This window comes from Xiphias gladius, chromosome 20, assembly GCF_016859285.1.
Source record: "Xiphias gladius isolate SHS-SW01 ecotype Sanya breed wild chromosome 20, ASM1685928v1, whole genome shotgun sequence".
NCBI lineage: Eukaryota > Metazoa > Chordata > Actinopteri > Istiophoriformes > Xiphiidae > Xiphias > Xiphias gladius.
The window spans coordinates 23,212,426-23,237,058 of record NC_053419.1 but is presented as its reverse complement, the minus strand read 5'-3'; the positions used below and the strand labels follow the sequence as shown (position 1 = coordinate 23,237,058).

Genomic DNA, 24,633 nt, shown 5'->3' with positions numbered 1-24,633 from the left:
GCTTCATTTCGTCGTCTATAAACAAACTGATGCACTGTATTCCCAAAGAGCTCTGCTTTGGTTTCATCTGTCCACAGAACATTATCCTGCACATTAAAGCTACTTGGTTTAGTGTGCGGCGTCTGGTACGGGCTGAAACCCCCGCTCCAGATTGGTCCGGGTCAACCTGAGGCTCTTTAGATGTCTTGTGTTGAGTTTTTTTCCACAATCCACATCATCCTTCTCAGGCTTCTCTCATTGAGTTTCTTCTTAGCGATTAAAAAAAGGCTTGTAGACAAAAACTTGTCTCTTCAAATGGCCAAAACAGAATTTATTTTATTTGGATCAAAACCTTGGCTAAGTCATCTGTGTTCGACCGGTATTGTCTTAGGTGGTCAGATTTTTCCTACCAAACCCTCTGTTTGCTGTCTAGGATGTTTGTTTGACAGTGTAGAGTGGAAAAAGTGTTTTATTAGAGATTCTGGGGAACGTGAATAACAGACTCGGGTTTTTGGCTAGAAAAGCACATTTAATCAATAATAGCCAATCCTCTTGTTTTAAGTTGTTTGGGCTACTCGGTCTCTTTGTGGTTTGAAGGTCTGGGGGGAAAAAAAACAACTTCAGATCTCTCAGAACAAGTGAGAGTTGTGTCAGATTTGAACCCAAAGGCACACATCAGCAAACAGCAGTTCCCACAGAAAACAGTCTGTTTCCAGTCTCAACTGCTGATCTTGACAAACCAGCCGCTTTTGAGGTTTCTGACAGATGTTTGCTTTTTTTTTTTCTTTCTTTTTTCTTTGTTAAAGCCTCATTATTATCTTCTTCACTTGCATGGTCACCTCTTCACTCCTCATATCGACAGACAACTCCACCTCACAATCTAAATTTGGTTTGCTATTATATCTTTGTTTTTGGATTGATATTACTGTGTAAGATGCACTTTACTAACTTAACACTTATTATTTTTTTTCTGGACAGGAAGTTCAAAACATGTAATCTGAAAAGTAACTGACAAATGTAGTGGAGTAAAAAGTACCACATTTGCCATTGTAGAGGAGTAGAAATATAAAGTTGCATAAAATGGAAATTTCAAGTACCATTTTGAAGTACCTGCACTTATGTACAATACTTGAATAAATCTACTTAGTTACATTCCACCACTTGGGTACGATGATGGAAACCACTGGTATAACCTACGTGTATATTTGCCTTTTACTCACAGCTGCTTCACTGACTGTGTGTGGTTAAGCATGTAGTCTGCTTGTTACCGACTGCATTTCTGTTAATGTTTTCACCTTGTGTGTGTGTGTGTGTGTGTGTGTGTGTGTGTTGGGGGGGGGGTTTCTGTGTCTGTGTCTGTGAATGTGGTCCTGAAGACGCCTCCTGTAGCGGGAACTACCACAAAGGCGGTTTTGAGAAATTTGGCAGGTGTCTGTCCGTCTGTGTGGACAGATTTCATCACCGCAATAGTGTCACAACTGTGCAAGATGCAGTCACAAAACTTTACGTGAATGTAGCTGAGTTAAAAATGAAGGCCGAGTTTGAAGATGGGCATGGTCTGACCCATGAGTGCGGAGTACTCTGAGTTGGTGTGATCCCCGTCGCAAAGATGGTCTAGTTGTCTCTCGCAGCACCGACCTGCTAACACACAAAACTATCCTCTTTAGTTGTGCTGTTGCCTCACGCTGAACTACATCCACGGTTTCTTGGTTTTTTAGTCAAATAGAGAGAAGAACCCCTCTCTTGTGGTTCTTCAAAGGTCAGGCCTTGTGGGTTGTTATGTTCCTCTCACGGAAAAAGAGATCAGTGTGCATGTATGTGTTGCGGTGTGTGTGATTTGTTCCTTGTTGTCTGTGAAAGTACGATGCATACTTCTACGTGAGATGAAGATGTGAAAGGTGTCTACGGCACTGATGAACCTACAGAGATGTATCAGCTGCAGCTCCCCTCGGCTTTTTGGAGCTTTACACTGAATTTCAGCTCTTTGTTTTGTCTGCTTTATCAGCTTTACTGCTCTGATTCACTCTCACTGCTCTCATGTTTTTTACCCTTTGCGGCTGGCGCTCACCGCAGTTTAATGGGTGTTACAGCGAATGTGGACTTACACTCGTCAGTTGAACACAAACACAACTCCAAATAAAAATGTGATTCTGCTCCATAACTGACTGATGGATTGACTGAATGTTTGGATCCGTGTTAACTTTAGGCCTGATCACTAAAGGAAGCGTTAAATGCCTTTTTTCTTCTCCTTTTTATCCCCCATTTAACCTCTATCGTGGATAATCTTGTGGTTAGAAAGAGGGAGAGTCTGTCTTTCAGCAGTAAGAATATTTTAATTCAATATTTGTTTCTATCAGGTTAGAAATCCCAGCGCATTAGGTAGTCAGGATATTTTGAGTTGAGCTAAAATTACCACTTTCCCTAAAACATATATGCTACAAAATAATGTCTACAAATTATGAGGCATTCTCATCAAAACCTGGATAATTACATAATGAATTTACAAACAAAACATCAATAAATGCAATAAAATAAATAAAGCCTGTTTGGCTTCTGTGCTTTCAGCGTCTGAGCAGTAACTTTACAAACTGTGGTTTTAAGGATCTGTTCACAATATAAAAACAAAATAAAGGTTTTTAATGAATCTTCAGATGCTTTTTAAACTGTTTATTTAAGGGGAAACACGCAGAGATATTTCCTTCGCTTTTTTCATGTTGGAGGACAACACTTACACCGCTGTTATTACTAAATGGACAGTACATCACATTATCTCTGCAAATACAAGCTCCGAGGCATATTAAACTCTTAAAACCTGCAGACTGACAGTTGATCCAGCTGTGATCCAGTTTTGCCGTCGTCATCAGAAACTGACGTTGCTTCAGATGACGGATCGCAGGAAAGGTCGTGACCGTGTTGCTTTGATTCCTTTCCCCTCGCATCTCTTCCTTGCTTCTCTGTCTCGCATCTTGCGTGGGAGGGACTGACCCAAGTGAGGGAAACGAGGAGACATTTTAAGGTGATGAGAAGGACCCTTAAATTCATTCACTTGAGACAGCAACAAACTCCCAACCAGATGAAGCCAGACAGAACCACATCGTCTGCAAAGAGCAGAAAGGCAATTTTGAGGTCCCCAAACTGGACATTCTCCTCCCCATGAAAGTCCACCAAAGGGGAGGCCAACACCAACCTGGTGTTCTGAGGTCCCCAAACCGGACACTCTCCTCCCCATGAAAGTCCACCAAAGGGGAGGCCAACACCAACCTGGTGTTCTGAGGTCTCCAAACCGGACACTCTCCTCCACATGAAAGTCCACCAAAGGGGAGGCCAACACCAACTTGAAACGTGGTTGACTTCCGGCTGACTATGCCGACACAGCTCTCGCTGCACTGCTTGTTTCAATGCCCCGATTCTCCACACTCCTCAAAGTTGTAAAAGCCTACTTCCAGCCGATAAAACACATCTAGACTAGATGGGCAAACGCCAATGAACCTTCCAGTAAACCTGCAAAAGTTAAGCGCTGTACCACTGCTGCACGACCAAGACAGAATCTGCATTGCTCCTCCCTGATCTGAGTTTCAGCAATTGGTCAGAGCCTCCTTTCCAGCACCCTGGCATAAGCTTTTCCGTGGAGTTTGAGCAGTGCGTTACCCTGGTCTGCTGGTCCAGAGGCACTGTCCCTGAACCCCATGCAACAGTGAAGAGGCGTGTCAGCCGAGACAGCCCCACAATGTCCAGAGAAGCTCAGGGCGAATCTAATCCACACCTGGTGCCTCGCCGCTGAGGAGCTTCTAAACTACCTCAGAGACCCCTGCCAGAGTCTTCCCCCCGAGTACTCAAACTCTGCCTCCTCCACAGAGGACATGTTGGTTGGGTTCAGGAGCTCCTCAGAGTGCTTCTTCCATCGCCCGATGATAATCCCATTATTGCAGTTTAAAGAGTAGGAGATGTTTCGTATCATTTTTTTGAAACCGAAATAGTGATTTGACATTCTGATTTTGCGCTCTATTACCCTGGAGAACTCTAGCTTAAGCTAATAGCTCTGGAGCCATTAAAGGCCTTTTATCATCATGTTCAGCTGTTGGCCTTTTTAGGACTTTAAGATGGTGATTTCTGGTGATGATGTCTGTCTCAAGCTTTCTCTGTGTCCTGTAAATACCGTACATGTAAATCCACTAAACCTCAGTGGGATAAGTGCTGGATACAGAGGAAATGCATAAAGTTGCAATACAAAGAGATAGTACCTGCACACCGGAAACACGGCTTCCTTTTACTTTTTGAGCAACTTTTTTTTTTTTTTTTTTTAACCAACTACAGGTCCTCCTCAGGCAAATATCCACAGATATCTTTACCTATTTGCCCCTTTTTGTTTTATAACCACGAAAACCACCTTGTCTGACATTGTGCTGTACGAATAAAATTTGAAATTATATGCACCTGTACTGTGGCATGTAATGAATGTCTCGAGTGGCTGCTGAAAGGACTTTTGATCTTGCTAAACCAGTGGCGTAGCCAGGAATTCATTTCCGAGTAAGGGATCCACTGGAGGTTGTTATTTAAAAAACAAAAACAAACAAAAAAAAACAAAAAAATCATCTGTGTGTGTGTCTATGTGTCTACATGTATCTAAATAATAATAATGTAATTTGGAATTTGGTTTCAAACATGAACAGCAAGAAGATCCCCCGAAAATGAAAAAGTAACTCGAACAACACAGATGTTCTCTCTCTCACACACACACACACACACACACACACACACACACACACACACAAGTGGTGGAAAGTAACTAAGTACATTTGCCCAAGCACAGTACTGGAGTACGATTTTTAACGTACGTGTACGGTGCAGAGACAAACCTGATCATGTCTTGTTATATGTCTGTGTGGGAAAAGAAAAGGCAAAACAAACATAACACATTTAGAACAGGATTGAGTTTATTTCCTAACAAACTTATTGAAAGTGTTAAATGCAATGGAGTCTCAATGCACCCAAAACCGGCAGCATTCCCGAAAGAGTGAGAGAAATTCTCTACAAATGTAACCTGGACAGAAAGAGGAATTGATTTAACTAGTTAGTTCTCAATAACTCTTGTGGTAACAGTGTTGTACCTGAAAACTGAGACTTGCTTACCTATAAACTACATCCTCGATATTATATTCTATCTAAGCAGTCATATATTAATACACAGCTCTCCACATCATCACACCCCACCCCCCCAAAAAAAACAAAAACCTTTCTCTCAATCAGTATAAGTAGCACAAAGTAATGATTATCTTTTTTTGTACATTCAGTCTTTTGATACCATAGAAATGAACTTAATACAACAAAATAAAACAGAAGTAAACAGCTGAAAAAATATTTACTCAATCACACAGTCAAAAAAAAAATTCTCTTGGAATATGGAAAGACGCTCGACTGCTAACACTGAATCGATCAAACACACACGGGATCGAAATTCAAAGAGACAGAAAAGGCGGTAATGTAACACAGCTGGTGCGGAGCCGACTCCTTTAACGACCCTGCTGCTACTTAAAGGTTATTTTAATTCAATACTCACAGGTCCCACTCTATCTATGTTTAGAGAGTGAAATCATTCCGTCTCTTCATACCGGCTGCGAGGAAAGCGACTTGTGCCGCGACTGCACCGTGAGAACTGGGGGACCGGGGACAAAGATGCATTAAGTTCGGCCTAAGTGAGTATGAGGCTTCGACTCTAATGGTTCATGTTAAAGTGAAATATTTTTTTTTTTTTTTTTAGTAACTGTTTGGTTCCTCGCTGACCTGCAGTGGAGAGGGATACATCCCGATCATTGCTTTGCCAGAGCAAAGCATCGGCCTCGTGTCAAAGTCTCTTACCAAGCCAATAAAGTTGCAAAGTGGGACGTGTTTTCCCCCTAATCTGCATCGCCATTTAAACTCCTTTACCAATATCCTCCATGTTGCTACAGGTTTAGTTCATGGCCACCAGTTTGAAATATTGCAAACACAGTTTCTGAGAGACATTTTTTTTTTTTTTGCCACCCCCCCCATCTCGTCAGTTTGGCATGAAGGACGGTGCTAAATACTACGATATCCAAGGGCCTCTGTCGCCCTCGCTATTGGTGGTGGGAATCTTTGGTGAACTAGGAGATATGGAGGAGAAGGCAGTCGGAGATTTGAGTCAAAACGCTTCGTTGTTGTAGTTATAAACTTCATCCGAAACTGAGCCAGAATCCAAACGTAGATTTATTTAAGATCGTGTGATCGACTAGCGTCAGCTCGACATTCACGGCAAACGTAACAGAATTTAAAGCTCCGTGACTGGATGTTTCGTGCTGAAATGCACCTTGGGAGTTGTAGTTAACGTCTTCCTTGAAGTTTTTAATTCCACAGGCTTGTACCTTTTGACTTTTGTGAACAGTTTAACAGTTAATGTTCTGCACCAATGATTCGACCCGCAGGGTTTCATGTTAATCGAAGTCAGGTAACGCTGTCTATGGAACTGTCTTTGGAACCAGGGTTTTTCTTTCCCACTTGCGTTTTTTTAGGACGACATTTTTATAATGTCCCAATATTATGTGTGTATGTGTGTGCATATATGTACATGTGAATCAGAGTGGTGGGGCATGTGTATGTGCACTTACGTATTTACCTCTTTGATTTTTACCACCTGGTTCTAATATTTTACTATATTTGTTCGTTCGTTTTTGCGCTGCTCTGTTTTAGTAGTTATTTCAGTATTACTCTTGATATGACTTCACAACTCCCCCCCCCGTTTCTCGTACTGTTGCCCTCCACGTGCTGTGGTTAGGGCTTAGATTAAGACATGGCTAGGCGCTGCAGGACAGGAAAAGTTGGGGTTAGTCCTCAGGTTACGGGGGAAAACGCAAATCGGTAGGGAAACGGACCCCAACATAACCCAACACCCGCGAACTTACCTCCAGGACGGAGATGTCGAGCTGAGCCTCATATTAGCTTTGGCTAAAGGCATCATCGTCATCTGCAACTAACTAACTACTAACTACTGTTTTCATTGGTACTTAATCTGCTGATTGTTTTCTTGATTAGTGTTTGGTCCAAAAAACTTCCGAAAATTGTAAAAAAAATAAATAAATAAATAAAAATGTCCGTCACCATTTCCAAGAGCCGAAGAGGACGTCGTCGGACGTCTTGTTTTGATCGACCAACTGTCCAAAACCTCAAAGTATTCGGTTTACTTTAGTATTAGGCAGCAAATTCTCACATGTGAGAAACTGGCGCCAAAAAATATTTGTAATTTGTGCTTGAAGAATGACTTAAATGACTACTTGATTTATCAAAATAGTTGCTGATTTTTACTAATTGACTATTGACAAAGTGAAATTTCAATACCACGAATTACCTCCAGGAAACACTGTCTGAGAGTGTTCGCCGTTATCCCCACTAGTGCCTTCGAGTGGGGTCGTGGGGTCGGACGACGCAAACCAGTTCTTTACGCATATACCCCTCGCCTTAAACCTATTTTTGCTTTTTTTTTTTTGTTTTGTTTTAACTTTGTAGTCAAAGGATTAATTACAGCGACCCATAATTTTCTCGGCAAACACGGCTTGTGAGTATTGCATTAAAATACACTGTTAAAACTCCCCCAAAAACTATCCACTAAAACACTGATTTTGTTAAATGGCTCCGAGCGCCTGGCGGAGAGAGTCGGCCTCGCTGTTTTCCTCCTTATCACTAATATACGAATATACAAACACGGGGGGAAGGTTATTCAGTGGCCATTTCTGACACGTTCCACATGTTTACGCACATGCAACAGTGACTGACAGAAGCTTGAAAAGCGCGTTAGGCTGTCAGACAGCAGACAGTTTGGGTCATGGAGTTAAGGTGACGGCCGGACGCCTGCTCGCTGACATGTACTAGTGAAATATTGTATGTTACACTCACTCGCACACACACACACACACACACGAAGACAGATGTGAACATGTACTGGAATGTTAACAGGGCTCGTATGTTGGATAACACAGACAGGATAACAAACAAGGTGCTTAAAGGTTAATTTAATTGAATCTCCTCGGCCAAACAAATGGACGCTTAACTACAGGACGAGAGCATCTGACTTCCAGTTCCAGGGTCTAAATGACACAATGAGGTCAGTGCAGGCATCGGATTCACAGCGCCCGCCGCCGGACCGCAGATTCAGTGCCAATAGCATACTAACTGGCTCCTACCGGTGCTTAGATGTAGGTACATTGGAAGAAAACAAGACTCGGGGAGCAAGGGAGTAACAAGTGGGTATCGTAGAGGAAAAGAAAAACAAGTTATACCCTACGTAGTTTTGTAAATACTGGCCATCTGCAGCGTACAGTACTGGAAACAAAACTTAGGTTTGGGGAAAAACGGCGTTAACAACCTGGTTCTTACTGTGTAATTAAAGAGGAGAAAGGGAAGAACAGTCAACACTTGATGTTACAGCCCACATTCCTGGTTCAAATCTGTATCTTATCTGTATTTCCCCCCCTGTTGTTTTTTAATTGTATCTTTACTTTTACTCTTCCTGCTTTTCTTCTCAAGAATGTGCATTTTGGATGATGAATGGTGAATGTTTTGTCCGACCAACGGTCCAAAGCCCAAAGAGACGCCAATTGTAATGAGATAAAACGATGAAAATCCTGACATTCGAGAGGCCGGAATCAGAGAATCTGTCATTTCTGCTCGGAAAGATTTAGATTCATTGATTGTCAGAATTATATTGTTTCACTTCGATCGACTACAGTAATGTCACTCAGATGGGACTAACCGATGGGGCTGGGTATCGTTTGGAATTTCTTGCTGCTAGCGCTGATTTAATACCTGAGTTTCAGCACAGATACAAAAATGGTACTTTTTTCAACACCTTACTTTTTTGAATGAATCTGCTGGTTATTCTCCATATAAATAATTTTGTCTATAACATGTCAGCTAAAAATGCCCATCTTCAATTACGGGAGCTTAACGTGACTTCAAGTATTGCTTGTTTTATCTGACCAATGGACTGACGAAATAGTTTAATCGATCATAAAACCAATGTTGGTGTTGCTGCTGATCAACTAATCGATCAATCAAACCAGTATTTTAACTCTAAAAATATGTTTTTAGACAAAACAAATAAAACGTTTTTTATTACACTTAAGCTCTCAAATGTTAAATACTGTCTAAACACAAGCAGCTCTACGAGAACACTGCCTGAATAAATACAGTCTTAAATTGGTAAAATTTTGATTCAAGTCTGGAACCATCTGATCAAAAAACAGTGAACAGAATTAGGAATATGACCAGACATTCGATGCCAACGTTCAGCACTTGACAGTTTTCAATACAATGTGCTTCTAGCATTTTTTTGGTCGATACCAAAAAGAAAGGAATAAGTAAATAGAAATACTGAGGTTTGATACCCTGCCCTACTAACCAGTCATCTTTGTTGTTACACTTAATGTTTTCCCCAAAGCAGCCTGTGGTCTGTTTATTTTCCAGGGACAGATATTGGAAATTAAAGTAAAGTTCCTTGTACGTAACTCAGTCATTGAAGCTGCATGTTGGACTAGAACGAGTTCTGCTACTAAAGACCACATTCGTTGTTGATTCGTCTGCAGATTATTTTCTCGATGGATCATTTGAAATGTCAGAAAATAGTGAAACATTTCCCGACAGTTTCCTTAAGCCCAAGGTGACTTCTTCAGATGTCTTGTTTAGTTAGTTTATTATCAATTTAGATAAAGAAAAGCAGCAAATCCTCAAAATTGGGAAGCTAGAATTTTGGCTCTAAATATATCAATGGATTATGAAAATATTTTTTTGGATAAATTTTATGACGACTGACTAATTAATTACAGCCACTCTTAGGCTCATCTTTTGGCTGTTTTGAGCTTCTGTGAACTTAAGCATCAATAAAAAACGGTCACTTTTTAGCAAGGAGTTTTTCAGTTAGGATTATATCCTGGGCCTCACTGATTCTAATTTGAATATTTACAGTATAAACCACCCGTCATCCATTCAAAGATCAAACCTGAAATTTTCATTTTTGGCCATACACACACACACACACCTCTGTGTCTGAGAGAAATGTTACGCGAGGGTATAAAACGTGGACGTACCTTACAGCTTGTAAAATAGCTTAATACTATCAACAGTGCACAAATTTCATGTGCAAATCTGCTTTTAACCAGCTTGAGTGTTTTTTTTTTTTTTGTGTTTTGTTTTTTTAAGAGTCTCAAATGGACGGATGCTTCAGTACACACACACACACACACACACACACACACACACAAATCACGCATTTACACACATGTAGCTTTGGCACCCAGACAGGCAGAAGTGAGGAATGGCAATGCAGAGTTTAGTATGAAAGACTAAACCTGGAAGAAAGGCACCACCAAATTAAAATAAAATGTGTATGTGTAACATTAATCTTATATAATATAAAATTAATGTTTTACATACAAAAACAACATAAAATAATAACTGCAATGGAAAGCACATAAAGGAATGGGGATGGAGATAAGTGTGAGTAGTGGATCTACATAACAGACAAATAAAATCACTCTCACTCCAGTCATGTCCAAAAACTACGTTCCAGCCATAGATAATTTATCGATTAAAAACAGACAAAAAAACCCAAAAATCTCTCTTTTTTTTTTTTTCCTTTTCTGTTAAACAGCGGGCGGACAGAACCAGACTACCCATGAGCCTCCTCTTCTGTGGAGCTTTCCAGGGCTCTACTGCCACCTGTGGAACCCGACCAATGAGAGAAGAGCGGGTGTGAGTGAGGGGTGATGGCACACGTACACACACACACACACACACACCCACACACACAGTTCAGGTGACAGAGGATATTTAAAAAGAGAGAACAACAGACTGACACTGACTGGGGACATGAAAGGTGGCACAAGGGAGACGAAGAAGGGCCAGAGTTTAAACAATGGAAGTCGCCGTTCCTGGTGCATAGAGAGCTCAAGTAAAACTGGGTTCTCCCATTCAAAATCCCATTGACATTTGTAATAATTTAAATAACTAAAAATCCTCTCTCAGCAGTACGTCGTGGGGCTTGCTTTATACGTCTGGATAAGGACTGTAGTGTTTTTTGAAACGTGATCTAACGTAGCTGTTTGTTTTAATGTTTTTTTTTTTTTTGCGCAAGCCAAATGGAAATGGAAGCAAGTGTCAAACCCGCTCGCTTTTTAAAACATAAACATAAATCTAATGTCTTTTAAGACCGCTTCAAAAGAAAATGAATTTTGAAATGCATTTCCATATAACAAACTGTAGCTGCAGACGTTTTCAAACGGCAGAAAGCTGAAGCAATGAATTCAGAGGAGCAACCGGTGAGTTTTACGCATGTGGACAAAACCAAGCGAGACGATCGGATGAAGTACCCGTGCTTGTAAACGTTCATGGGCGCTGAGGTTTTTTTTCCCCTGCACCAGCCAAGTCACCGCTGATTAAGTTTGTTAAAATCGCGAATGTTTCAACTTTCTAATATCAGTTGCTGTAGAAGATGCTGATTTGTAGTCAGAATACGGAACCGTGAAATCCAGGATCACGCTTCAATTTTGTTCTTTTTTCTTTTTTTCTTTTTTTCAGAAAGACCAATGGAAGAAATACTAAACGAGAGACTGCGCTGAGTTACAGAAGCTAGTGGAACTAGCCCGGACACGACGCTCTCTATGCTGCCAGATGAGTAAACAGGTTCCGATTTTCAGCGGGATGTGGAAATATCCACCATCGAGCCCATTTACCCCATCACATGGGACGGCCGAGTGCGCTTCCATCGCAGGCGGGTTTTCGTCACTTTTGCGCCATCTTGTCACCGTCTTGTGTAGTAGGCTGTAACTTGAGGTGATGTGACACGTCCTCAGGCAGACATATGGGAGGTCTTCTGCTCTAGTGTTTGATTTGGTTTCTGCTCAGCGGGATGGAGTAGACGAGTGTTTTCCCTTCTCATTTCAGTAGGTGACAATAAGTTAGTTCTCTCAACAAAAAAAAACCCATCACTGAGCAACACTGTTGCACGATTCGATTCAATTCAATTTTATTTGATTTTATTTATATAGCGCAAAAATCACAACAGAGGTCATCTCAGGGCACGTTTCATTTAGAGCAGGTCTAGACCAGGACTCTTGATAGTTATAACACTGTAGCTTATTTTGAGTCAGTCCCAAACACACCGTCCTGCTGCCCCATATACTCACTACAGCACCAAAAGTGGATTAATCCGCCACTGAAAATAGTCCCCAACGGATGCACTACTTTTCTCCTGTTTGTTTGATTTTAAAAAAAATGACAATGAGCAGCTGGTTTAGTAAATTACTGAGTCTTTTTAATATGTATCTTCAGCAGTGGGCTCGGGAGCGAGCTCGCTAGCTACCAACCTGAGGTTAGCCAGACGTATCACTGTGAAGCAAAATCCCCGAAAAAATTACCCTAAAATCTACCTACGTTTAAAACAAATGAAGTTGTTTTTTTCTTTAAGGGGTTTAGTTTTGATTTGATCAAATTCATGGACAAATTATGGGATCTCCGGCTGGTATATCATATTTTGAGGGACTGTTGGATCATAGTGTATCAGTGCTCATGCGACCAGTCCTGTCAATAAAGCATAAAATAATTAATCATGTCTACTCCACAATGTAAAAAGTCACAAGTGGTCTGAGTAGCAAGCTGTGGACCTCCAATATGGACGCCAGGGGGCACATTTCCTCCCTTCCAAGTCATTATAATATTAATATCTATAACAACTAAAACGTCTGTGTCTTACGGAGGCGGGTCAATCAGATCGGGCATGCAGTTAATGAGAGAACACCGTGTGAGAGACGGGCTACGTCTGCCAGAGTTTCCAAACGCAACAGAGAGAAGTGAGATGGTTTCGGGAAAAAGCAGAAGGGAGCAGAGGTTAAAGAGCCTCACAAACACACAGATGAATACACCCGCACACACACCGACGTCCTGATTCCGAATCCAGACAAGAAATTTCGTCTCATGAAAATAAAGAAACACCAACTTAGACCGCCGATTCGAGAAGGTCAAGGCGGAAAACAGTCCTGTTACACTGTCAATAGGAGCGGGACGTTAATTCATGGATCAGTGTGTGTGCGGTAAACTGTCCTTGGTGTGTGTGTGTGTGTGTGTGTGTGTTGTATGTACAGTCTGTGTCTGCTGTCATGCCACAGACGGGCTGAACTTCATTTACCTCATGCAAAAAAAAAAAAAAAAAAAATACTAACAGTAGTTCTCAATGGTATCAAAGAATGAAAAGTTTACAGGAAACTCTGGACGAGCCAGAGACGAGAGGAGACATGGAGGCACCAAGGAGAGGAGAAAAAAAAGAGAGAGAGAGAGAGAAGTATTTTAGTTCAGCTGAAGGCAAACAGGAAAGTACAGTCCTAAAAATCCTACAAAGGCGTTAGAAAACCCCTATTCAAAAGAGTTTTAGTGTGATTTCTCATCAGCAGTGAATGTTAGTTAGAACGACGGGCCCCTGGGGGTCAGACAGCGTTCTGAGCAAGGATACCTTGTGTGGTGTTTCTGTCGTTGAGCAGCTTGGTCTGACTGTTGGGCAGGATCTTAATCTCGGGAGGATCTGGACTCTGGCCGACGCGGGACGCCATTAGAGCGTTCAGATACTGGAGACGTGTCACCTGCAACACAGCCACAAAGTGAAATGAAGAAAAAAAGAGTCGGAACCGGTTTCCTCAGATCGAAACGTTTGTTTTAATACCGAGTACAAATCACACGCCCTGTATAAATCTGCTCGCTACCTGCTCCTACCTTCAGTTCGGTGTTGTTTTTTGTGTGTATTGTGTTTTCTTTCTTTCTTTGGATTCTAGGTGTGAGTCGGAGCAGCAGCCAGACTGCGAGAACCTGGCCCGACAGGTCCGACCGGACCAGGGACGGCCATCGGTGGACCGTGGGTGTATTAACAGGTGCTGGACATGGTTTGACACTGCGGGTCCCCTCTTAGACAAAAAAAAAAAAAATGAGACAACTGCGCCTCCCCGACACCTCCTGTCTACTCCCCTCCTGTTGGCACTGTAGCCACTGATGTGCGGACAACTATCACTGGATATACACTGATACTGAAGTAAAGTTCGAAACTAGATCTTTCTCAGGCAGAGGACCATGGGTGGACTCTGGCCCAGATCAGGGCCTCTTACCCTCCAACACCTCCGTGATGAGCTGCTGCAGATCCACCTGCCGATCGTGTTGATGAGCGGCCGAACCAGCGACCAGATTAAAATAATGACCTTCCCGTAGTTTTTCAAAGATTTTTGTCAAATTTCTGTCACAACTGCCAACTTGGGGTCTGGCACGGCCCCCCCCCCCCAAAAAAAAAAAAAAAAATCACAGTGTACGTCAGCCTTTAGCTGGTAGCAGCTGTCAGGGTGAAAGCACAACACACACACACCCGTATGAGCTGCAGGTCGGTGAGAGCTCGGACGGTGTAGTCTGGACAATAGCTGGACGGGCTGGTGGCGTCTGCTGACTCAAAGGGATCCCTGGGAGAGTGACGCTGGGTGGACACTGGAGACTGGTGCACTGTTACATCACACACACACACACACACACACAGTCAACACAGTATCTGCAGCTATTGCGAATTTCTTTTTATAGCCACATGCCTGCTCATCATTATTTCCTCTGTACAGAACCTGGTACGTTAACATAGTGGAACACAACATTATCACTCACTAAAAATCATTCCTTTTTAAATAATCATGTGTTTCGAGTCTTAAATGCATGATTAATAATCAACATGACAGAAAACGTGAAGGGAAAACCTAAGATTGACCTGACATACGGTCTTATTTTTTTGTAGCCTGACTGATGCTGGATTCTTGAGGCTGATACTGATCTACACATGAAAAATGTGTCAGCCGATAGAAATTTCTTTAAAAGAAACAAAATCTTGATACTGATTCCATAGATTTGTGGGTTTTTAAAATCTATTTCACTGGTTTTATTTTTACATTTCATCGTTAGTCTCAGGTTGTTTTCCTGTTTGCTGGTGTACTTTCTTATTATCAGCTCGTCAGTGGTCTGTGAAGCACTTTTCCAGGTTTTAGCTGAGGCCTGCTCGTCTCTATTTTCTGATTTTCTGTCGGTTTCTTTTACCTGATTGTCATATCCTACCTGGTTCTATTTCATTTTATTTTATTTCATTTTATTTTTTATAGTCTTGTGCCAGAAATGTTTTATTATTAAAGCACTTTGTAATGTTGTGATTTTGAAAAGCGCTACACAGACAAAGTTGATTTTGCGGTTGTTATTATTTTCATCACTCTCTCTCTCTCCCTCTCTGTCTCTCTCTCTCTGTCTCTCAACCCAGGCGGCCGCCCACCATGAGCCGGGTTCTGTTCAAGGTTTCTACCTGCTAAAAGGAAGTTTTTTTTCTTTGCTACTGTCACCAAGTGCTCGCTCATGGGGAAACGTTGGCTCTCTGTAAATATAAGTATGAAGAGTCCTGGTCTAGACCTGCTCTACATAACTTCTGTTATGATGTGGCGCTGTATAAATAAAATAAAACAGAAATTCTTGTTGTGAAATCAGAGGAAAAGCTCAATGTGAAATCTGTTTTTTGGGTTGGATTCTTCCTTTCAAGGATCTTCCTGCAACTCTTGCTCTCACCTGAAGATGGTAGCGTTAGAGCAGAAACACCATAGTATGTAAATGCCCCATTTTCAAACTTCAGCCCCTCTTTTCCGATCTCCACCTCCACGCGTCCCTGAGGACAAACAAACAGGCAGCAGACTTTAACACGTTTTTTTCATGGTACTTCTTTATGTTAAATACAGAAAAATGTGGACTTTGAACTGCCAAAGATTCACCTACAACTGTGTGGACTACGCAGTGTAGTTGTTTACCCACAGTTCTTCGCCCTGTAATACAGTTTTTAGGAACAACGGGTTTTTCGTGAAAATAAATAAAGCGACAGCACAGGATAAGCAGATGTACTCTGGTTAATGGATGGATGGTATTTTCACCATGTCTCATCCCTGGATCTTTCTCTCATTCCGGCAACACCGTTACTTTACGTCCCCCTATTTAGCGTCTACAGGCAGTGTCCCGTGGACAGCCCTGAGCCGACGCTGCCGTATAATCAGATAATGAATGACAATATGGTAAAACAAAGCTGTCACAATATAAAATATGTCTGTGTAGGAGAAGTCATATCTACACCTACTGTACATTAATAAACACCCATGTCCACGTAGCTTCTTATAACTACATTATAATGTGTTATAAACCATTTAAGCGTGTTAGCGTTGTGCGGGTGAAGCTTCTAACATACATTTGGTGTGTGTGGTTTGGGATTGTGGCACGGCCCACGTGTGTGTGATCTTATCGATGTTGTTACGTCGCGCTTGTTTCATCAGCATCGCTATTATTTATGTATTTATTTCAGTTTTAATGTCGTGTTAATTGCCGTGATTTTGAAAACGAAATGACGCATCTCAGGTGGTTTACCCCTCAAACTAAAAAAAACAAGTAAATAAATATCTCACGTCTGATTCATTTACTTCAGTTGTTGGTCCCTTTCTGGGAAAGTTGGGAGAAAGGTGCACAACCCGCCGCCTGGCGAACCGATTCAGTGAACCCACGGCTGCGGCAGACGTGTCCAAACACGAGCACGTACCTGCAGCAGCAGGATGAAATAGTCCACCGGGTGGTTGCGAGTGTAGAGATAGTGGCCCGGGCTCAGCCGGTTGCTGGGGTCAAAGTGCACTTCCTGGTTGACGCTGGGGTGGCGGAGCAGGTGGAACAGGACCTTCTCGGACACGCGTCCGGGGCTGAAGTGCTCCACTTCTACAGGGGTCAAAGGTCAGAGAGACAGGATGCAGTCAACTCGCCGTCCGGGCAGCGGATAGATAAAATATGTCTTGACAAACAGACTGTCGACCTCGAATATTTCATTTTCTTTGTGTGTTTGCTGAAACGATTTCTAGCTGTTTTAAAACAAGTGATTTACTGAATCGCCTTTCACCATTAAAACCTAAATGTCTCGGCTGGTAAAGACTTGAGTGATGTGTAAATCGGTTGCCAGGAAACATGTATAATGCTGTCCAATCAAGAGCAATCAACTACGTAAACAGGAAGTAACTGTAGCATCACAAGCTAGCCTAACTTCCAAAAATTACAGTTTTAGAGTAAGTGGAAAAGATAAATCCATTTTTTAAATTCTATCTGAATGCACAGAGAAATAGTACGAGACACGTGTTTCAGCGTTAGTGGTATTCATAGAGCTCAGAATGAGGGGGAAATATCCAATTATGCTAAGCTAGCTAAGGTTACTGGCTAATTTAGTAATGTTTCGTAATTTGAGCGAAGTTGTGTTATTTTATCTATTTATTTATTTAATTTTAAAGCTTCAAGATTGACATCACAACTAAACAGCATTTATCAAGTTCCGGGTCAGATAATGTCAAACGTACTCAGCGTTACCTCTTCCACCCTTCGCTCTGAACGGGACTGCAGGCAATTGCTTTAATGATCTACGCAGGTCGTTTGCTCGAACCGCTCGCACCGAATCACGCACACGTCAGCGTGAGTAACCGCGTGGTTATTTATGCTCAGTGCAAACACCTGAATGGTTCATTCTTGACCGCGGGAACACACACACACACAGCGCGGCGTGATTGAAAATTCCACAGTCGTCCAGGAGTCAGGGTTTTGATTTTCTCCCCCCAAATAAATAAAAAGCGATAAAGATGATTAATGACCCAAATCCTGAAACTGAAGGGAAAGTAGGGATGTTCTAAACCAGTCTAGGCCCATGGTAAAGGCCCAGTCTTGATTAATATAGTCTAGATACTGGCTCCCGAGCCAGATGTGTGCTGGTGTTTTAAAAAAGAAAAAAAACCCACCAACTTGAGCGCTGTTAAGCCAGTAATTTAAATTAAAGTGAAGACACTGTCAGTGGGCAACGCATCTATTGCGATGTGTCTTATTTGAGTGACATTTTGCAGACTGCCACCGTTGGTTGTAAGGTTTAGCATTTTGTTCGTCCTCTGCTTGACGGGAGTCTGCGAAACCCCCTCCAGACCTTCCTGCCACAACAGATTTATACTGACATATTCTCTCTGTGGATGCTGTACCGCTCTCTATAGGACGCTGTAGAAAATGTCGTAGAAAGCCAGCAGGAATGCTGTGATGTGGGCCGTAGTTTCTTAATGCCGAGCTATTCAGCCGCCAGACAAGTATAATACTGCAGGATAAGTGTGAAATGTAAGCGCTAGGATGTGATCTGCTGCTGTTAGAATCATTCGGGGACGCGAATGATCAGGTTTCTTATCTTCCATATAACATCTATTAAAACCGGCATTAGTAATGACAGGGACCGGCGTGCATGTAAGGGTACCAATTGACATGTCTCGTAAATGACACCACACGAGTTTAAGTCAAATAAAGTTGGATTAAACTCAAATATCATTAAATTATTTGACTATGAAAAGATAAATCCAGGGGGACGAGGGTGGATTTCTGGCCTGGGGCACTAAAGTGTCCAGAAGAGACTCTGACAACATGCAACGCCAACATAATCATTAAACGTGCTGTGTTAAAATGTGACTCATTTACTCAGTTCGAGGTACATGGTCAGGCATAACCTCGCTCAGTCTTTCCGTTTGGTCACATACACACGGGCATGAAGGTAAATATTGACAGATAACCTCACACACACACACACACACACGTATACACACCTCTAGACAGGAAGCGGTGTGTGGCCAGCAGCAGCTGTGGCGAAGTGCGGATCTTGGGTTCTCCTTCAGGAGGCTTGAAAAGAGAAAACTCCTCGTGGGCGCTGCGAGGCTCCAGAGGAATCTCCAGCTGAGGGAGGGGGCGCTTCACTTTCCTGTCCACTACGGGAGGAGATGAAGGGGTCAGAAGTTTTGATAAAGACATCAGATGCTAAAGCAATAACCAGATTTACAGAAACTCACGGTAGCCGTCAGATTCATCCAGGATCTCCGACTTAATGATCTCCTCGATGACGTCCTCTAGGGTGACCAGTCCCAGCACCTCGTAGAAAGGATCTCCCTCCCCCTCGTTGTTCACCTTCTGGACGATGGCCATGTGAGAGTTGCCTGATAGAAGTGGAAAGGTCATGGGTCAGACCACAGGTAGCACCGCGTTCTGTTGCTGTCTGGCCGCGCACATAGTTCTGGTTTCATTTGACCAGGTTTTGAGATTTCTGTCTCTACTCCAATACAATGAGCCGCTGTTTCATTTTCAGTTTTTTTAAAACTTAAAGTCCTGGACACTCTGGATCCAAGGGAGAGTTGAAGGGAAGGTGTGGACGGAGAGAAACGAGGCGTCAAAAACTGCACTCCTCCTGGGAGTCCTAACTCAGTCAAGTCTGAACACACAGACTTGACAGACATCATTTCAGATTCAGTGAGATCTACACTTCCCGGGGGAAATCAGTATTTGTGATGTCCGCTGCAAATAAACATTCACACAGCAGCTTAGGAATCGTTGGAAAAAAAAACACTCCATACGAGCCCAGAACTTGCCTGAGAATCATCACATTTTTACGCTTCCTCCAGAATCAAATTAATCCAGTGACAGTTGTCTGTGTATCCACTGGGTAAATTGCAAAGAGGGACTGCTAATAGATAATTCAGCGTAGTTTTAATAATGCCACATGGACAAAACGTGAAAAAAAAAACAAGCCCACAGCTAACTCAATGGCTGTGGAGCAACAGAGGTCAGTTATCTCGATTTTGTGATCAGATTTCATTGGAGCTATTCTCTACCAAAGAAGAAGCCTCCTTGAAAACTGTTGACAGCGCGTTCTATTGATTATCCAGTGTAATGGAAACACTCATTCTCTGATTAGATTCTGTCGGAGTAAAGTAGCTGAAACTGTTCACAGTGAGGTCTGCGGACGATTACAGTAAAAAAACAAAGGTTGTTTCTGTGAAGGCACATCGCCGCAGACACGTCGGGTTTTTGAAAAGTTTGCCTCGAAAGAAATTATAATTCAGTGCCGTGAGCACCGCTAACACAATTGTATTGAGGTGCAGAGAGAAATCTCAGAGGCAAATATCTAAAATCCCGGGCACACAAGACGAAAACTGTCTGCGTGTCGAGATACAACTAGCGGTAATTGAGAAAAATGTGTTTTTCATAATTTTGGTGAATGATGATATGAACTGTGGAAGTATTTTGCATAAGACTATGAAAACATCCTCGACTAACATCCTCATATAATATTTGTACTTAATCGATGTATGAGCATGAGATAGCAGTAGTTGCCACATTTCTGTATGTCCAAGCATTCTGTGGTGTGTGTTAGTGTGTTCTCTCCACCGTGGGGGTTTTCCACGGGTCTGATACACGTGAGGCCGTCCTGGGTCACTATCAGCTAAAGCGATGGGACAGGGGTTTCTTTGTTCTCTTTGATTGTACAGAAAAAGGGAGTTTCACTGTTTTTCCGGGGAAATCTCCGCTCACACTCTGCTTGCGTAACTGAACCTTCCACGATATTGTACGATACATGTTTTTATTCTCATCTACCACAGTGTTTTTCTGCGTTTATCACGGCTGATATTCAGGCAATTTCCTCGACAGAAAACACAGATGTTCACCGAGATCCAGCGTCTCAAACTCTGGAAATCTCAGCACAGCGCTCATGGTCTCCTGGTCTTTTAACACTGGAACCAGAAGGACGATTATTTGATCCGTTTCTCCGAGAGGACCATTTTTATCTGCCCGTTACTGCTGTTATAGAGCGCAACGTTAACTGTTAGCTGCCGCCGTAAAGTGTTTTTGTAAAGCGTAGAAAAGAGTCGATTTACAGTTCGAAATGTATGTGACATTTTCATTTCACGCACTCTGTAGGAATTCTGCTGGAGGTTTAAACTGAATCTAAAACACAATCAATCCAACCAGCCTCTTGAGCCTCTGCTCTAACATTTGGTGCGTGCGAGGGCGAAGCGGTCGTGAGCGCGAGCGCACCTTTCTTGAACTCCTCCAGCATGGCGTCTAGTTTGGTGTCGTTGAAGACAAAGTGCAGCGGGTGATTGTAGAACTTGGTGATGGTCGTCATGGGGGTGCAGTCATCTGGGTCCACCAGGGCCAAATCTTTCACATATAGGATTTCCACAATGTTGGACCTGGAAAACCAAACACATTGTTGTCGACTGGACTCTTACGGACCCATGTACAGAAAGCCGACACCGCTTCCACTACTGCACAGAGAGAACACTGTCGGTTGGCACTGAATGCGGAGCTGCCCTCGCGCCATGTGTGTGCCCGTGTTAACCTTTGTTGTGAATATGACAGGTCACCAACCGACATTGCCAAGACAAATCAGTTTAGATGATGAAAAATAAACCTGAGGACCCCGGAGAGGGTTTAAACAATAACCTGTGGCTAGTCATTATAAAGAGTTCAAACATTGAACTGCTCCGTGTTCTTCTGCAGTTAGAGTAAAGAACCAGGCTGTTGAACCTATTTCCTACTTATTATAGTGGCCGGTCACTGCTTAACAATATGGTATAGGTATGTTACGGTAACAAATTAATCATTTGCTGACGGTGGCCACAGGTGCCGAAGCGAGGACAGTGATTCTGCTAAGGCGGTGATTCCCAAACTCTTTGACTTAAAAACCAAATTAATGTCGGATACTTTGGCAATAAATACATGTTAAGAAAGCAGCTGAGAGAAAATTGATGAGAAAAAGAAATTCTCATAGGTGAGGATATGTTGAGCAAAATGTACGATAGTTTTGTAATTAAGAAATAAACATTTGCTTTGGGGCCCGAGAAAGACGTGTTGCTGTGAATCTAAAGAGTCTTTGGATCCGATTTTAAGTAAACCAACTGAAGAACATAAACTCCCCTTGGGTCCTTAACTACTCTACTGTTATTAGTTTTATTAGAGTTTATGTTATAATTATTATTATATCTTATTATATATAGAATTGATTATTCTGTGAATAAAGTGTCAGAAAAAGCCCGTCGTTAATCCCAAGTGAAGATATTTTAATTCCTTGTTTTGTCCGAGCAACAGTCAAAAAACACAAGGATGTTGAGTTTACTGTCACAGATATAATATTCACACTTGAGAAGCTGGAACTAGTGAATTCTGGGCGTTTTATCTTAAAAAAGACATAAATGATGAATCAATTATCAAAATTGTTGCCAATTAATTTTCTGGCAATCGTCTAATGGATTAATCAACCAATAATTTGAGTTTTGGAGATAGTGGTTGGCTTCAGGGTTTGTTTGTTTTTTTCTTTTTTAATCGACAGACTACAACTTTGGGTTTTCTGTGCCCACCTCTCCTCCTCGTAAATGGGCACCCTCGTGTACCCGCTCTGCATGATCTCGGACATGGTGGAGAAGTCCAGGACGACCGAGCTGGGCAGCATGAAGCAGTCCTTCAGAGGAGTCAGGATGTCCTCCACCGTCTTAATGCGCAGCGTCCCGCGGCTGAACTCCTCCTTCACAAACTCACTGCACAGAAAAAAAGACACGGGATTGGGAGAAATAAGAAATCACGTACAGCACAGGTAAATGGATGAAAACAGAAATGTATTAATCCCCCTTAGTTCTTAAACTACTCTGGTGTTTTCATTTTTCTGGTGTGGAGGCACAATTTCCTCCCTCCTCCTTTTTTTTGTACGTTTTTTTCTCCTCTTACTCTCTTTTGCTTCCTTTTATTTTCTTCACATTGTCTTTTTTCACTTATGGGCGCACGTGTGCACGTGCAAACGGGCGTTCAGTAAGTGTAACACTACACACACGTGTAGAGTACGTGTGACTCGAAGTGAATGTGTGTGCATATATGTGGGTGTGAGTGGGAATATACAGGTTTTTTGTTTGTTTTTTCTTCCTTCTTTTAGGCTCCAAATGTCAAAAAAGGAATATGATGGGAAAAACCGGTTGGAACATGTAAAACATACAGTACTTTGCAACAGCACTTTAGATATTTAGAATCTCATCCAAACCCAAATTCAGCCTACAGCGGGAAAACGAGTCCAAAGAGTCAGAGTCATAAAGACCTGTCCTCAGAGACTAGAAGAACAAGGAGTCCCGCATCAGGTGGTCTGGCCCCGACAGAGCCCTGATCTGAACATCACGGAGTCAGTCTGGGATCACATGAAGAGACAGGAGACACTAAGACGGACTAAATCCACAGGAGAACGGGGGCAAGTTCTCCGAGATGCTTGGAACAACCCACCTGCCAAGAACCTGAAAACCCGTGCACAGGTGTCCCGAGGTGAACTGGTGCTGGTTTAGAGGCAAAGAGGGGTCCCAGCAAATACGGATCTGATTTAGGTTTTTTTTCTGTTGACTGCAGTTTGCGTGAAGCTAATCGAGAAATAAAAACTATTCACGGCTCAATTTTTGAAAGCGTCCCTCCTTTACTTCTAGTGCCTGTAACCTCAGCACACTACTGTTCATGTATACAGTACGTGATGTGTGTGCGACCCTTTCCGAGTGTGTGTGTGTGTGTTTTACCTGTAAGGGTCATTGACGCTTGTGCGGATCATCTCCATGGCCCTCTCCCTTATCCCGCAGGTGCTGATGTCCCTCCTCAGCGCCAGATCCAGGATCAGCCCCAGAGGGCAGGACAGGGGGCAGGTGAGCACCATGCAAACCTGGGCCAGCCAGGTCAGAGCCGGCGCCAGCTGGAAGCCATAACCGGAGCACACGATGTGAGGAGCCAGCTCAGCCAGGAAGAAGATGAGGAAGCCGCTGGTGAAGACCGCGGAGAGGATGGAGCCCAGCGCCCGGTACAGGAGCACACCCAGGACCGAGTGTCCCACGGCACACAGGAACAGCAGAGAACATGTCTGGGATGGAGACAGCGGGGACAAGAGGCATCAGGAAGCAGAAACGCTTTCTCGTCCCATCCTCTCCCTCCTGTTTTCAGACCCAGAAACTTACCAAGAAGTTCCCCCTCCTCCTGACCGGCTCCAGGCGCTTGGCGGCCCGTTTCTCCTCCTCGGATCCGCAGCTGTGGAGGACGTAAAGCTCCACAGGGTCCAGCCACAGCAGGCTCAGGTTCACCGTCCTCAGCACCCCGCAGGCCAGCAGCAGCAGCACTATCAGCACGGCCAGACCCCAGGGCGGGATGTAGTCCGCGGGCAGACCCTTGTCGGTGTTTACCCGCAGCCTGTCGGGGCCCGCAGATGCCCATTTCCCCCCGCTCAGCACGCACAGGTGGTGGTAGGTCTGCTCGCTGGCCGCTGCCCCCGCCGAGACGCTCCTCCGACGCACCGCAACCGTTATCATCCCGCTGTGCTCCTCGTCCAGGACGAACTCCCCCGTCACCTGGAAAGCGGACTCCTGACGGCTGGACTGCTGCCCGCACGGGTCGGGCGCATCCCCGACCGCCCCGGCCGCTCCGCCAGCTGCCCCTGCGAACGCCACCCACGGCCAGCTTCCATTCAGATCAGTCCCGAAGAGACGGAGCTTGAACGTCGCTCCTTCTGGCGCCGAGATGATCCGATCCTTCATGCACACCAGACCCGCCGGTTCTTCCAGTCGCAGCCCCAGAACCAGCGGAGCTTCCTGGCTGCAGGCGCCGTACCCGATCCCGCAGAACAACAATATCATCAACAGGAACCATAGACCTGCCAAGCTGGCCACCATATTGGAATTGGTCAGCCTGGCTCTGCGCAGGTCATGTGACTCTAGCCCC

General features: G+C 43.4%; 1 protein-coding gene across 6 annotated transcripts; it reads right to left on the bottom strand.

The window, feature by feature from the left end:
* Positions 1-2,445: 2,445 nt before the first annotated feature.
* Positions 2,446-24,608, bottom strand: LOC120806194 (metal transporter CNNM3). 6 transcript variants are annotated; one of them, XM_040157064.1, is made up of 12 exons: positions 23,877-24,584; positions 23,448-23,782; positions 22,263-22,439; positions 20,938-21,095; positions 18,918-19,061; positions 18,678-18,836; positions 16,613-16,782; positions 15,604-15,700; positions 14,384-14,514; positions 13,490-13,616; positions 4,836-4,857; positions 2,855-2,959 (listed from the first exon to the last, which is right to left on the bottom strand). In XM_040157064.1, the coding sequence occupies exons 1-11, from the start codon at positions 24,582-24,584 to the stop codon at positions 4,850-4,852; spliced, it is 2,214 nt and encodes a 737-aa protein (XP_040012998.1). In that variant the 3' UTR covers positions 2,855-2,959; positions 4,836-4,849. The 6 variants fall into 6 exon arrangements, with proteins under 6 accessions (XP_040012999.1, XP_040012998.1, XP_040012995.1 ...); XM_040157065.1 differs by lacking the exon at positions 4,836-4,857 and having other exon boundaries at positions 2,446-2,959; positions 23,877-24,608; XM_040157061.1 differs by lacking the exons at positions 2,855-2,959; positions 4,836-4,857 and adding an exon at positions 2,973-3,077.
* Between the last annotated feature and the right edge of the window lie 25 nt (positions 24,609-24,633).

Bases quoted from the DNA above. Each gene is read 5' to 3' on its own strand.
- LOC120806194 (XM_040157065.1), bottom strand. From the start codon at position 24,584: ATGGTGGCCAGCTTGGCAGGTCTATGGTTCCTGTTGATGATATTGTTG. The intron at 23,783-23,876 runs GTAAGTTTCTGG...TCTCCATCCCAG, and splicing joins GGAGGAGGGGGAACTTCTTG to ACATGTTCTCTGCTGTTCCT. The intron at 18,837-18,917 runs GTGAGTTTCTGT...CTCCTCCCGTAG, and splicing joins GGATGAATCTGACGGCTACC to TGGACAGGAAAGTGAAGCGC.